The 13,674-nt window shown below is 40.2% G+C and overlaps 1 protein-coding gene across 1 annotated transcript in view; it reads right to left on the minus strand.

The window, feature by feature from the left end:
- Nucleotides 1-363: 363 nt before the first annotated feature.
- Nucleotides 364-13,674, minus strand: part of SPATA6 (spermatogenesis associated 6) — a 41,903-nt gene continuing 28,592 nt past the window's right edge. Inside the window, exons 12-13 of the mRNA XM_088060236.1 lie at nt 10,042-10,112; nt 364-6,264 (exon numbers count right to left, since the gene is read on the minus strand). Of these exons, the coding sequence (XP_087916362.1) occupies nt 6,084-6,264; nt 10,042-10,112 (252 nt within the window). The 3' untranslated portion in view covers nt 364-6,083. The remainder of the gene's footprint in view (nt 6,265-10,041; nt 10,113-13,674) is intronic.

Here is a 13,674-nt window from a genome sequence, read left to right on the forward strand (position 1 = left end):
GGCCACGTTCCCATAACTTATTGATAATTCAACTCACTTGAGTAATATTCAGTGTTTTCCTTCTCCCTGCTTTTTTTATCTCTTGACAAGTTTACAAAGAGAAGAATGGAGCCGAGCTGAGCTGCATTCCATCCAATCTGCTGCCTCCACAAACGGCAGAGAAGCTAAATGAAGCCCAGAACATATGGCACTGTGCTGACAGAGCTCCCAAACTGGTTCTGCGTGAGCAACAAGGAACATCTTGAAACGCAGAAGACATATGTGTTTTAGGAAGAAGATTGAAGTGTTTCATAATAAAACAGGACAAAGTGAAATACAAGTGCTGTATAAAATTTTAATTAAAAACTGGTTTTACCCCTCGACGTGAATATACAATATGTTTCCCAGATGGATTTCATATTTAAGTATTATCCAAACCAGAAACATAAATGAGACAAATAAAGCCTTCAGAAATGGCACAGAGGCTAAAATGTATGTAAACACTAGATGACTGTGGTGAAAACAAGGCAGGGAGGGAAAGTAACCTCTTAGCAAGTGTTTACTACTGGAATCCTGAATGAAACAGTTCCTACAGCTACAGTCAGGGTAACAATACAAATACAAGCATTAGAATTCACCACCACTCAGTGATGTAAATGGTGCTTTTGTTACTCAGGAGCTGCCCAGGCTATTTCCTACACTGATAATTCATGGTATAGAAGTGCATAATTCATGGCATGCCAGGCATCAAACACTCTCTTCCTCTGCCCTGCTCCCAGCCTCCAACCCTGCTCTGTGTGAAGCTCTCTTCATTCCATGCCATCAGCTCCACAGGGTTATGCAAAGGCCTGGACGCAGAACAGAATTTTTGTGCTGTCTCCTCAGCATCAGTAAATCCTTATGAACCAGGAGGGATATTGTTTTGCAGCAGCAAACTCCTTTCCCTGAGGAGGTGAGAAGGTGGCTCAGATCCCACTGCTCAGGCTGTGGGGAGTTCTCTGCTGGGCCAGAGGCAATCACCCAGAAGTGAAGGGAAATGCACATGAGGAAAAAGCACAATCTCCACATAGATCAAGCAAAGAGAAAGATTACAGTTCCTTTATGCTGCCATTCAGACAAATTATCACCACACTTCAGAGAATTTCTCACAAAGATAAAATGGGAACAAACCCCATGCCTTTGGCAAGCCAACACTGATAAAAGGAGCTACAGCCACATCTTTGAAGGGCTTTGGTTGATGATGTTTTGAATTCCATGGGGAAAGCAGCAGAAGCCAACAGTAATCAAGGGGGTTGTGCTTAATAGCTCCTGTGCAATGGAAACAGGAACATTGGGGGTTTCAATCACTTCCCACAACGCTGCTGCACTTGTTGGAACTGAAAGGAGCTGGGCAAAGATCAATTCTCTGCTGCTCCCAGAGACATCACCCAAGGCAGACACCCCTTCTGTCAGGGAGGCAGACCTAGAAGTGCTGTCCTCTCTCAGCTTCAAGTGTTCTCACCAGAACCAAGAGCCTCAATTTCACTGATTTGAAAGTTTCCTCAAGTTCCTTGATTACTAAACAAATCTCATGAGAAATTCTCAGCATCCTGATAATGATCACTCCATGACCACTGAAGTAATTAACACCATGGCCTTTCCTATGACCTGAGATTCCACATTACCAGATTTATACAGCAGGAGACCACTACTAAAAGGCTGAGAATTTTGTAGCATGGTTCAGTGCTTCAGAAAACATTTCAAGCTTAAAAATTGGGAATGGCAGAATTATGTACCAAGTTATTCCTTACACATGGAGTAGGAAGACAGAGATTCCTTCCAGCTTTCTCTGATAAACCCATGGCACACCACACAAAATTTCCCACTGTCACGTTGCACCCTTTGTTCCTGGGGAAAGCCTGAGGATAAATGATGCAAGAGATGTTAACAGTGCTGGTACACAGAGCAAACAGCACTAAGACATCAGTGTGACAAAAAAGATTATATTAAAAATAAGATAAAAAAGGTATCATAAGAGCAATCAGTGTGAGGATATGAACCCGGATCATGCAGGAGACAGAAGCTGAGCAAGACATCAACTGCAAAGATTAGCTCCTAAGAGCACATGTAGTAAAGCAGCTCATTATCTTTTCTAGCCCTCTCTGATCAAGATAGAAATCTATTAAATCTGATTAAGATTTGTTTAATAATTGTCTGATTAAAACATAATAAACCTGGGAAAATTAAAATAAAGTCTTTTTCGTAACCTGGACATGAGATGGGACTTTTCAGCTAGGTTTCCATAAAATAATTTCTTTAACATTCACCTCAGGATCCCAAAGCACTTCACAGTCATTTAATTAAGCTTCAACAGAGCACAAACTCCCTATTTTACAGCTGAGGTAACAATGAGAAGGAGTTTGGAAAAGACTATTTAATATTGAGCCAAGCTAAATGTCCTGTTATTTTACCCCAAAAATAGATTCCAAACATCTCCAGGTAGATTTCTTTTTCCCTTGATCATTTTGTCAGCCTCTGAAGTAATAGTAAAATTCAAACATGTGATGCACAATCTAAAGAACAGCCTTCATCACTTCCAAGCTGCTCAGTTTTGGAGCACAGACACTGTTCCCCATCTATCTTACAAAGCTGCTCCTACCTGTTCTCATTACTCCAGCGATCCCTAAGCTTCTTGTCCTCAGTGGAGCAATTTAAGCTTCTCTTCCTCCAAGTCAAAAACTTAGATAAGGCAAATCATTAAAGGGTTTGACATTTTTACCTTTAATTCACGTCAGGTCAATGACTGCGTGATTTCCAAAGCAGCTACTCCTCAGCCAAGGATTTGCATTTCTTCTGAACATAGGAAGGCAATTTGTCTAAAGCCAGCCCAAGATCTTAAACTCTACCAAGTTATTCATAGGAGACATGGAAGGGAGCAAGTAGGAAGCAGAGTCTGACTCACTAAAATGAAAGTGATTAAAATATTACACTGATTGCATCCTGCAAGCATCACTGGATGCTGAACAGCTTTTGGTGAGAACACTCGTGGGCTGTAATAACTTAGGGCGGGCAAGAGAGAGAGGCAGACTCTACAGAAAAGCACCAATTCACTCCTCGTCTGGCCCATTACTGCCAGATTTGAGTAGGCAGCTTTCCTTTAGGAACTAAAATGATGGCAGTGGAATTATGCCATCCCACTGTCACTAGAACTTTGTGGATGGCAAAAGATAAGGAATGAGCACAGAAAATGCTATTTAAAGTTCCACTCAGGAACCTAGAAATTTGCATTTGATAGAAGGGATTTAAATTGTATCAGAAGGCAAGGTGCACTAAACAATTACAGTTTATTGCTGTGTTGGCTCAGTGCTTGAAGCTCCACTTCTCCCAGGCTGCAGGGGCCGAGCAGCAGCCGTGCTCAGAGCTGTGTGTGCTGCCAGGGCCACCTGAGCAAATGCAAGGGGAAAATGCTTCTGAAAACAATGTGCCTTGAAGATTTTAGGGACAGATCAGAGTAATTTGGGTCTGAAATCACATTCCACAGGAAAGTTCTCCATTTACCAAACTGTATTTCCAGCACAGTGCCTGGAAGAGAGCACTCTTGCTGTATGAAGGCACGAGCTGTGGAATGACTCTGACCCAGGAGAGGTACATCTCCTACAGCAACTGATTCAGAGAGACACTGAACACACATCTCCCTCCCAGCTGGAGCAGGGCCAAAGATACTCAGAGTCTGTCTGCTCCATTTGATGTTAAGCTGCAGTAGAAGGCTACACTGAGAAGATTCATACTGGTCAAAATTCAATAATGACATTTTTTTCTCCCATTCAGTTTTCACCTTTGCTGAAAAGTTTTTCATTTTTGTTGAAAACTGAAGGTTGTCATATTACCATATGCTTCCTTTTTTTAGCTAGGGGAGTCATACAGATATCCTCCAGCCATTCCCTGAACACTTTGAAAATGCCACCTTCCTTTTTTGTAGTGGTCCCCAACCTTTCTCATCCCCTTGTGTCTTCAGTTTATGGCAACTTGTGTCCTTCATCAAACATACAGAAAAAACCCACAACAATCCCTCAGCATTCAGGACTTTTCACACACTGAACGAACAGGGACTGAAATCTGCTGGATTGCTGTGGAGGGAAAAATCAAAGAGGTTTTCTATGTCACAGAGCCAGATCAGGCCAAAGGGGAGAAGCCAATCTTCAGAAGACTAACTTTTTACTCAGCTGTGACACTGGGGAGGGAATGCACAGAGAATACTGAATGAAAACTGCAGGATATCAGGAGAACACTGAATCATATGGCTCAAACACATACAGGAAACTGCACAAACCTTTAGGCATCAACAGATTAATTTTCACCAAAAGCTTGGAAAATTTTTCTCAGAATCTGCCCTGCCTATTTAGGATCTACTTCAATACAGCTACTCTGATCAGAAAGAAAACTATTCCTTTGTGGACTAATATGGGGTCACTGGAGAGGCCAGTGAACACCAGGTCCTGGTAGCACAACCCTCCATGGCCTCCATGCCTTCAGGGACACAGCTTAGGCAAGTTTTACTTTTCCCTTCTGCAAAAAAAGCGTCCTGCTACCTCACAGAGTGACTCGGCACTTTTCCATAGCATGAGATGGTGCCACTAATGCCCTCTGAAAGCACTAATGTGCTAAATGGCAGCAGGGACAGGAAGTTATCAGTGTTAATCCACTTCAACTGGTCCAACAGTTACAAGAAATAGAAATGTCTGTATGTGAGACACTTCCTCTGAGAGTGCCCTTGCCTGAAACAGCAGCACACAGCCTCTCCACGTGCTCTCCCACCAGCGGAATTGCTCACCAACTGCTTTCTCAAATCAATTATGTTGTCTCAGCATTAAAGGAGGGAAGGCAGAATAGACCAACTTTTTGTTTATGTAGGCATGCTGGCAGGTTCCAGTCATATGCTGTGCCATCTGTACTGCTAGCTTTATCCTCTATCTAATCACAACAGGTAAAATGGCATCGGTGGAGCTGCCTCTGTTTGCTCCGAGAGGGAGGCAGCCAGAACAGGCATTTGTTTTTTCAGCATTCTGGGGGGAAGCAGGAGATGGACACTCTTGCCCTTTTAAAACATTCAGCTTTTCAATGGAAGGGCAATTTGCCCTGGTCTGCTAATGTGGGATCTGCTCAGTGCAAGGCTGAAAAGGTTCCATCCCTGGGGAAAGCATCAAACTGCTGATGAACATTTGGTGGCCTTTAGCAAAAACGAAGTGATTGCTGCCAACAGGATCCCAGCAGACTGGGAAGGACAGGCTCCAAATTAGGTGGGATTGTGATGCAGAAATTTCAGAAGGCCTGTACAGAACACAAGGAGCTTGCTGACTAGCTCTGGTCTTTCCCCCTGCACAATCCTTTCTCATTCATATTTTTAAAATGACAAGTGTATTGGCAAATGTCATGGCTGCATTTAGGAGAACATGGAAGCTTTCAAATGCAAAGCTGCGTGAAGATAACCTTTCATCTCACACAAAGGCTTCTGGGCTGGGTGGTTTTCTTTTAAAATCTCAAAGTATTAGAACTAATTCTGACTAAAGGGGCTCAAAAGCACTTCAAATACATGCCTATGGGTCCTATAGTACCAGAGTTTGTCCAAAATCAACAATTCAAAGGCAATTGTCTACAGAACAATTCTCTTTGTCCTAGGTGGGTCACTTTTAAACCAACACTCACATTCACTTTCCCCTTTAGGTCCCCTCTTGGACAACCGGGGCATATTGCTTCTTCAACCAATTCTGTTTAAATTACTAAATAGATTTAGATATTTAGTAAGAACTGTCTGCAGCTGAAACCTGAGTTGATGTCATACAGGAATGTCCAGGAGACCTATTAGTCTTCAAATGACCCAATGCCCAGACTCTCAAAGGAGCAACACCATCCTGCTTAACTGTGGAGACGATTTTTTGTTAGGGATTGTTTCTTTTCTGGGAGGGTGAATGTTAATAATTTCCTTTTTTCAGCCCAGGCCAAATCCCCATTTCTCCAAAACCCTGCCTAATCATAAGACACCTTAAAAAATAGAGTACAAATATTGTTGTATAAAAATAGGTTTAGTTACAAATACTGTATAGTGTGCGTTTTCAGGTGAGTTGCTCTCAGGAATGTGTTTTGTGGTCTGAAACAGCACCAGCAGCTTTTTGGTACATGTTTCCATATATTTTTGCGAGAGTCTCCTCCAAGATTGCTCTGTGAGGCTTCTCTTTGTACACAGCTGCAGGACCAGACCAACATTCACCATTATCCAAGTGAACAGGAGCGTTCTGCTGCACTGGAGAACTGTCAGAGGAAAGAAGATAAGAAACAATGATCCAATCAAGATATGGAAGAGGAATTAGTGGCACAAAACCAGCAGAAATATCAAGGTAGAGCTGCTTAGCACAGATTACCTCCACAAACCAAAATAAAAACTATTTTATTAAAAAAAAATATTTTTTAGTTTTATTAAAAAACTGCAGCTACTTTTAAGAAATGGGAAACCCCCCATGTTCTTCACTCACACAAATCCTCCCCCTTTTAACTGAGTACACTTTGCAATGCCCCCCAAATAGAATTAATGTTCAGAGAACCTGCAGTAATTTTGCTGTATTTTTGCAGGCTGTGTGACTAGGCAAGAGAAACACGGTAGGATTTTTGTGTCCTTTGAAGGTGAAATAGTAACCACAAGCAGCTATTTCAATATGAAGACAATCTATCAGGGGGATATTAAATTACTGTGGTTGCAGCTGTAAAGTGCTCTATCAGAAGCATCTTGGATTAAGTTTTCTACCAAATACATTTTGATATAGTGGCAATCCAGGGTTCCTTCCCCACCCCATCTTCTGTGTCACTGTTTTAATACTAAACACAAATACAGGCTCATCTTTCAGTTGCTTTGAGAAATTATTCCCTTGATCTATGAAGTGAAATTTATACTCTGCAAATCATTACAAAACACTGACAAGTCTGAATAGTTTATATCTAAACATCATTACTATCTGCTTCCTCTTGATACTTTCAAAACAAAGGTTTGTGTCATATAATTAAATGAGCAATTTCCCTGTAATAAAGCATGAAAAAGAAGCTTAAAAATCATCAGAAAAAAAATACAACTGAGATGACATTTTTCACATCTGCTCAGAGATTTAGGCACTTAAAACACTTTAAAATTAGGACTGAGTTATCTTCAGCTTTTGCAAATGTTCTCCGTCTGAGAAATAAAACTGGAAATGTGAAGTTTAAAGTGACCATCTTCACTTAGGAAATGGATTATATTTCACAGGAAAGCTTCACAGCTTCTTATATATGTGTCATTTATTAATGATAGTGTCTTCTGCAATCAAACCAGTACTTAAAATTTCATCCTCAAGTTAGTATCAGCTAACATGTGACAAAATTGAAAGAAACTTTATGCCAAATCCATGAATACACATATCCAGCTGCATCAAAACACAAGGTTTTCATTTGAAAAAACAGAAAAGGGGAAGAAAAGTAAGATGTAGGATCAGTTTTCTAAATTGACATCTCTAAGCTTCTACTATCTCATGGGGAAAAAAAAAAAAAAAGAAGAAGGAACAGCTTTTGCTTTTAAACTTCTTACAGTCAAATATTAGGGTAATGCCAACCTACACCAAATAAAACAAGACCTCCAATATTAAAAAGAGAGGAAGACCACTTCCACCCTTATTCAAAAAGGCTCCAACCTTTCAAGTCAATCAATGGCATGGAGCGAATTTAAACCTGTTTATCACCCCGAGTTAACTGTGCTTCACAGTTTGGACGCAAAGAAACCAACCTGCTAACCAAAATCAATAAAGAAGTTACACAGGCCTGTGTCAAATGCAGACAAGTCAATACCCTGGGACTCATCAATAACTGCAGTTTCACCTCCTCCTTCCTGCAGTTTGTGGTACCTCACTTCTGATGGAGCATTCTCAGGCCAACAAGCAGGCACAGCACTTGTAACTAGACAATGAACAGCTCTGACACTCTTTTCCTTGGAATCATTTCCAGCACCAGCCTTGTGCTTGCCTTTTCTTCTCCTAAAAGCTGAATTTACCTAGAGACACTCAAAATCCAACATTTTAATTGCAGTAAAGACTCAAAACCCAACAGTAACTTTGACAAGTTCTTTATGGCGGTACTGACAAAGACTTATAAAAAAGCTTCGTTTTCCCTTCTCTTTTTGGAGGGGTGTGTGTTGTCATGTATTTCCATTAGCCAGCCCTTGTCCACGAGATACCTGGATAAAGCTACAGTCAAGTTAGGGAAGATTCCCTCTCCTGTCTCAACTGGAAACCAGCTGACAACCTGAGCTAAGCAATCTGGGAATTACACTCACAAATCATATTAACAGCAGGATTTCTGCACGCAACTCCCTGCTCTGAAATACCTGTCATATGCTTTTGTTCCCTCATACATCTCCTTTAAGAGTCCCAGAAGTTCTTTTCTGAGTGAATCATATACTAAATATTTCACAAAACACAGACCTTTTCCTTACTCCCAGCGGTTTTCAATCATCCATCTACTTTACTGCCAGCATTTGGTCGACAGTACCCTGTCCTTCCATGAACTCTGTCTCTGTCCTTGTATCCTGTTTACGAGCACTGTGGCAAACACTCAGCAATCTGAATGTCCTCGAGGCCTTTATGTCTCACCCCCAGTGCTGCCGGCCCCTAAACCCAAGGAGCCAACCCGAGTGCCACATTTCATTTCCCATCACTTCAGGATTCTGGAGTATTAAGAGTTGTTTTCCATTTTTTTCATGGTCTGCAGTTTCAGCATAAATCTCAAAGTCCCAAAGCTGCCTCAAAACACACATTTAAACTTTCTCTCTCACAAACACATCCTACACCATTTAATTGCCCCAGCAGTCAGGACAAAGGATAAGGGAGCAGAAAGGCTATGCAGATACAGGAGTGAGCACTGGTACAGGAGACACAACTGCAGCAGCAATGTCACAACCATATGGAAATCCAAGTAATCCCTTGCACAGAGGGGAAAACAAATCACAGGGATTTTTAAAGAAGCCAGCAAATCATAAATGAACTTTTTTAGCTTATAAATTTCAAGTAGAAGTTTGTTATGGCACCCATATTGAAATACCCTTCTGTCAGGGGGGTACAGTGGTGATTTGGAGTACCTTTGTTAGGAAACAGTGTGTGACATTTAATTATCCAAATAAAGCCTTTTCTAATGGCAACACCTCTCAAATACAGCACCACAGTTCTAGGGCTTCTCCCTTAATATAAAGAAAACCAGAAAAGCCACAGGAGCCCAAGAAAGATTACCAATACTTACTCTTTTCCCTCCAAGAGGTACCCAAAACATTGTACAAAATACTGTGTGCATACACATAGAACATCAAAACTGGTAATTTCTACTACAGAAGTCATCAAAATCAATCTAATTGGTATCTAATAAGTAAATTGTTGAAATTAAACCCTGGTCATGTATGTGAGGAGTACACAGAAAAATTAATGTACCTAAACCAAGTTTTTAAGATTTCAGGTCTCCAAGACAGCTTTGAAATACGGCATGCTGAATCCCTGAATTATACCATATAAATTTGCTGTATTTTTTGGAAAATAATTCTCTTTTCCAAATATCTGTTTTGAAAAAAATAAATAAATCCCAAAACCCAAAAAACAAACAACAAAAACACATCCAAAAACCCAGCCTCAAACCATATTACTAAATAAACTTAAATTTATTTTTGCACTCCCATAGTTTTAAGAAAAAAATAACCAAGTGATTATTTTAAAAGTGACATTTGCTCTCTGCTTGACAAATTCCAAAAACTTCTGCTCAAGGATGATTTTTATAGCCAAGTCCAGTTCCAAACCCGGTGTTTTATGAAGGCTACACTGACACAGTGCCAAACAACATCAAAGGCATAATTATATTTAACTCTATTTTGCTTTTAGGTGAGAAAGCTTTGTATGAGTAATGCCTCCCAAAACATTTTCCCTGTGTAATACAGGACAAAGCTCAAAATGGGAAGAGAAATTTTTAGCTAAATGTAAAGGGCAATATTGAGTATGACTGTTTTGTCTTGGCCAGAGAAAAACTCCATACCTGCTCTGCAGCTCACTCATGGTTAAGGGCACATAAACTGAAGGAGGTTCTCTTGTCTGAGGCAAATCATCCTAAAAAAAACCCCAGAAATCAAATTTACATTACTTTGGTTTCTGATTACAATGATCTTATTGCAAAAATACTTTCCTTCCATTTAGAGGACTATTAAAGTGCTTACATTTCTTGGGGGAGAAAGGGACAAAATGTAATGAGCCAAATGCCATTTATGAACACTTTAAATTAAATTCAGTACAATTCAACCAATAATTTTCAGGTAATAAACTGGAAAGAATTTCTAGACAGTGTAAATCTAGAGAACTGTGCAGACAGCAGAAGCTTCAAGAAACCCCAATAAACACATTGGCAAAATGCTACAAAACCTACTGCTTACTGCTTTTGTGTTTCTTGCAGAAAAGGGGAAAAAGAACCTAAAACTTATTATGTTATCCATTCATATTTTTTACAAGGCAGAAGCATTCCACACATCTCAATTCTTCAATTTCATATCCAAGGCTGAGCACATGCTTATTGAACTTCAAAAAATCTGATACACTTAATGACCCTTCAGTCAAGTATTCTCAGTTGCTAGAATGCAGTTTTACCTTCCAAATGTTATCTAGACATTAATTAACCCAAATTTGCCCTTTCAAGTAAGAAAGAAACAAAACACCCAAGTAGAGGGAGCCAGCTGCTCACCTGAGATGGGATGGTAGAAATTCCAGCACACACAATCACATTCACTTTACTCTGAAGAGCAAAGACCCTACTTAAGGGGTGATATTAAGTGATGCTTTCAGCACAAGTCAATTGCTGTAAGGATTAGTAAACAAAGTCATCTTTCATGCTATAGGAGAAATAATTGGAAAAAAGACTGCAGTAAAAATAATCACATTTGCCGGTAACACAGAACTGGGAGAAAAGACAATAAATATAGTGGTAGATGGCAATAAGATGCAGAGCAAGCTGAACAGCAGCATATGGATGAGGAAAAACCTGAGAGAATTTACTGTGGTGAAATACAAGGTAATAAGTGTGTTTGTAAACAGGAGAGCTCTCTTCCTTCAGCAGTCACAGACAACAAAGCACTAAAGAGGAAATGGGGTACAATCGTAAATAAAATTCTGCAGCATTTGCCAGAGGCAAATTATGTTCTGGAAAGCAAAAGAAGATGGAAGCATTATGATACTGTCGGAATGTCACAGCAGAAGGGTACAGTGGACACCCCAAGGAATCTCCAGCAGAGCTCCAGTCACACTATTTTTGCAAAGCACTATGAAAATGAAATTTTGGAAGACACAGCTGTATGCTTCTGGGAATGGTTATTTAGTATTAGGCTCTTTGGAATGAAACAGAGAAAGAGGTACTTTCTAACCTTTCAAAGTTTGAAGAGGATCTAGATTGGAGCCAGAATCTGCTCACCACATTGCCAATACATTTGCTTTACTCCTTCACTTTCAAGATGACCCATTTACCTTGGCCATCCACTATGCAACACCACAGCCTTGGTTTTGGGCCATGTGGGGGAGCATCAATTGATCAAATGATCAAATACATCAATTCTGGTGTATTTTACAGCACTCACTGCAAGAAGAACTGATTTTTTTTCTTTTTTTAATCATGTCAGCTGCTGTTAGCACAGCTTTCATGAGCCAGTTCTACACAACTATCTGACACCACAAGACTTCTCTGTAGCATCTTTCCCCTCCTTTTGCCTTCATGCATCCTTCAGTGGAAGAAAATGGAGTGAGAAAAGCGGTCCTTTGCCAGCACTGGTTTGATCAGGTTGGTAATTAAAGAGCCAGTACCCTAATAGCTGGATTTTTCAGGGCAGAAACACAAAGTTTTCCAACAGAAGAGGACCAAGTATCATCTCTGCTTATTCATTCCTGTGAGGATTCAGCAAGCATTTGATTCTGGAAGTGACAAGGTGCATCTAGAGAAAGCCAACAGAAAGTACTACAATTCAAGAATTCCACCACAATGTTTGCAGTCTTTTTGACTGCATGGAGAGACCATGTAACCAATCATCCAACTCTCCTGATCAGAAAGTCATGGTCTACTGTTTGAGGAAAGCAGGCAAGAACCACCAGAGGTAGTTCAGGCTGTGCAAGCGTTCGTTAAATGTACATGCTGGACTCTCAGGAAATCCAGTTTGTTATCTTAAGTTCGTTGAATCATCAGGGGAGCATTTGACATGATTTGTACCTATTCTGAGTGGCTGAAACACAGAAAACTGTCATGGGCATCTTCTATTTGAGAGGCAGCAGCTCACAAAATCGTAACATTCTTATAAAAACTCAGGGAGGTACGGCATGAACTAGCTGTACCTCCTCATGAACTAGCAGTCCTAGTATGCATGAGACAAGGTTTTTCTGAGTTAAAAACAAAACCCATAACAACTAAGCCAAAAATGAACACTTAACAGAAATGAGAAAATAATCAGATTAAGTGAGAATGAGGCAAGACAATGAGCTGCCCACCATGGCTAAATCTGGGGACATGAATAAACAAACAAACAAACAAACAAATAAATAAGGACTTCAGAGTGAAGACAGATGTTCTTCAATCCATCTTGCAGGAGTGGATCATGACAATAAAGATCATTTCTGCCATGGATTTCCTGTAGCCAGTGGAGAGCCCCATCCCTGCTAGCACAGCAGTGCTGCACCTGCCCTGGCTGTGGGCAATGTGACAGGGGGACATCAGGGCTCCCACATTTTTTATCCCACTTCCCACTGATACAGGGACCTGCAGCCGAGGGGGAAGGTGGACAGCTGGGGACAGTGACAACTTAAAATTGCATCAACATTCAAAAGCAGATTTCTGTCAACATTTCATTTTCTAAGAGAGAAACTGAAGCAAAAAAAGATGCTTTTCTCCACTTTGGGAGACTTACGTCCCTTCTAACCCATCAATAACATTTCTGAGTTAGATTGCCAGAGCTCCTCATCATCTTATATCATAATCATCATTATGATCATTGTATCATGATCAAATCTCATCCTTACAAGCTTTTTATTCTACCATTCTTTTGCCTCACCTCACACTCAAGATTCTAAATTCTCTGCAGATGAACAATCTTCTTATTCACCTGGTACAATGCTCAGGCATTTCTTTGAGAAACTGTGTTTCTCAAAATCACAATAGGAAAAATTTTTGTCTGTCTAAAACCACACCTCAAAATTTCATCATGGGTAAAGTACTCTGTTCCCAGGTATAATCTCATTAGACAAAGAGCTCTGTTCATTGAAAGCCAGGTAATTAAGGGAAAAAAAGCTCACACCTGAATAATAATATTAGCTCTAGAAATAGCTGGATACATGCAGCTGCTGATGTGCAGCTGCACAACATGTTAAGCCTTGATGTTCTACACATCTGTAGATTTGTAGAATCTACCGATGAATCACCTACACATTTGCTTAAATTGGGAGTGGAAAATAAGAATATAAAAAAAACCAAAACCCAATATAATTGTTCTCAATAAGCCATGAGAGGGGTTGCCTGTACCATTTTCTCATAAAGGCAAAAGATAAGGAGACTTCTGAAATCAGTGTGAAACTGTTGAGCTCACACACCAAATCCATATTTCTACAATCAAGGCTATCTGAAAGGACAACATTATAATAAATCCAA

The sequence above is a fragment of the Pseudopodoces humilis genome, chromosome 10 (genome assembly GCF_049639895.1).
Source record: "Pseudopodoces humilis isolate 2021_Gansu_Grassland_sample_001 chromosome 10, ASM4963989v1, whole genome shotgun sequence".
Lineage (NCBI taxonomy): Eukaryota > Metazoa > Chordata > Aves > Passeriformes > Paridae > Pseudopodoces > Pseudopodoces humilis.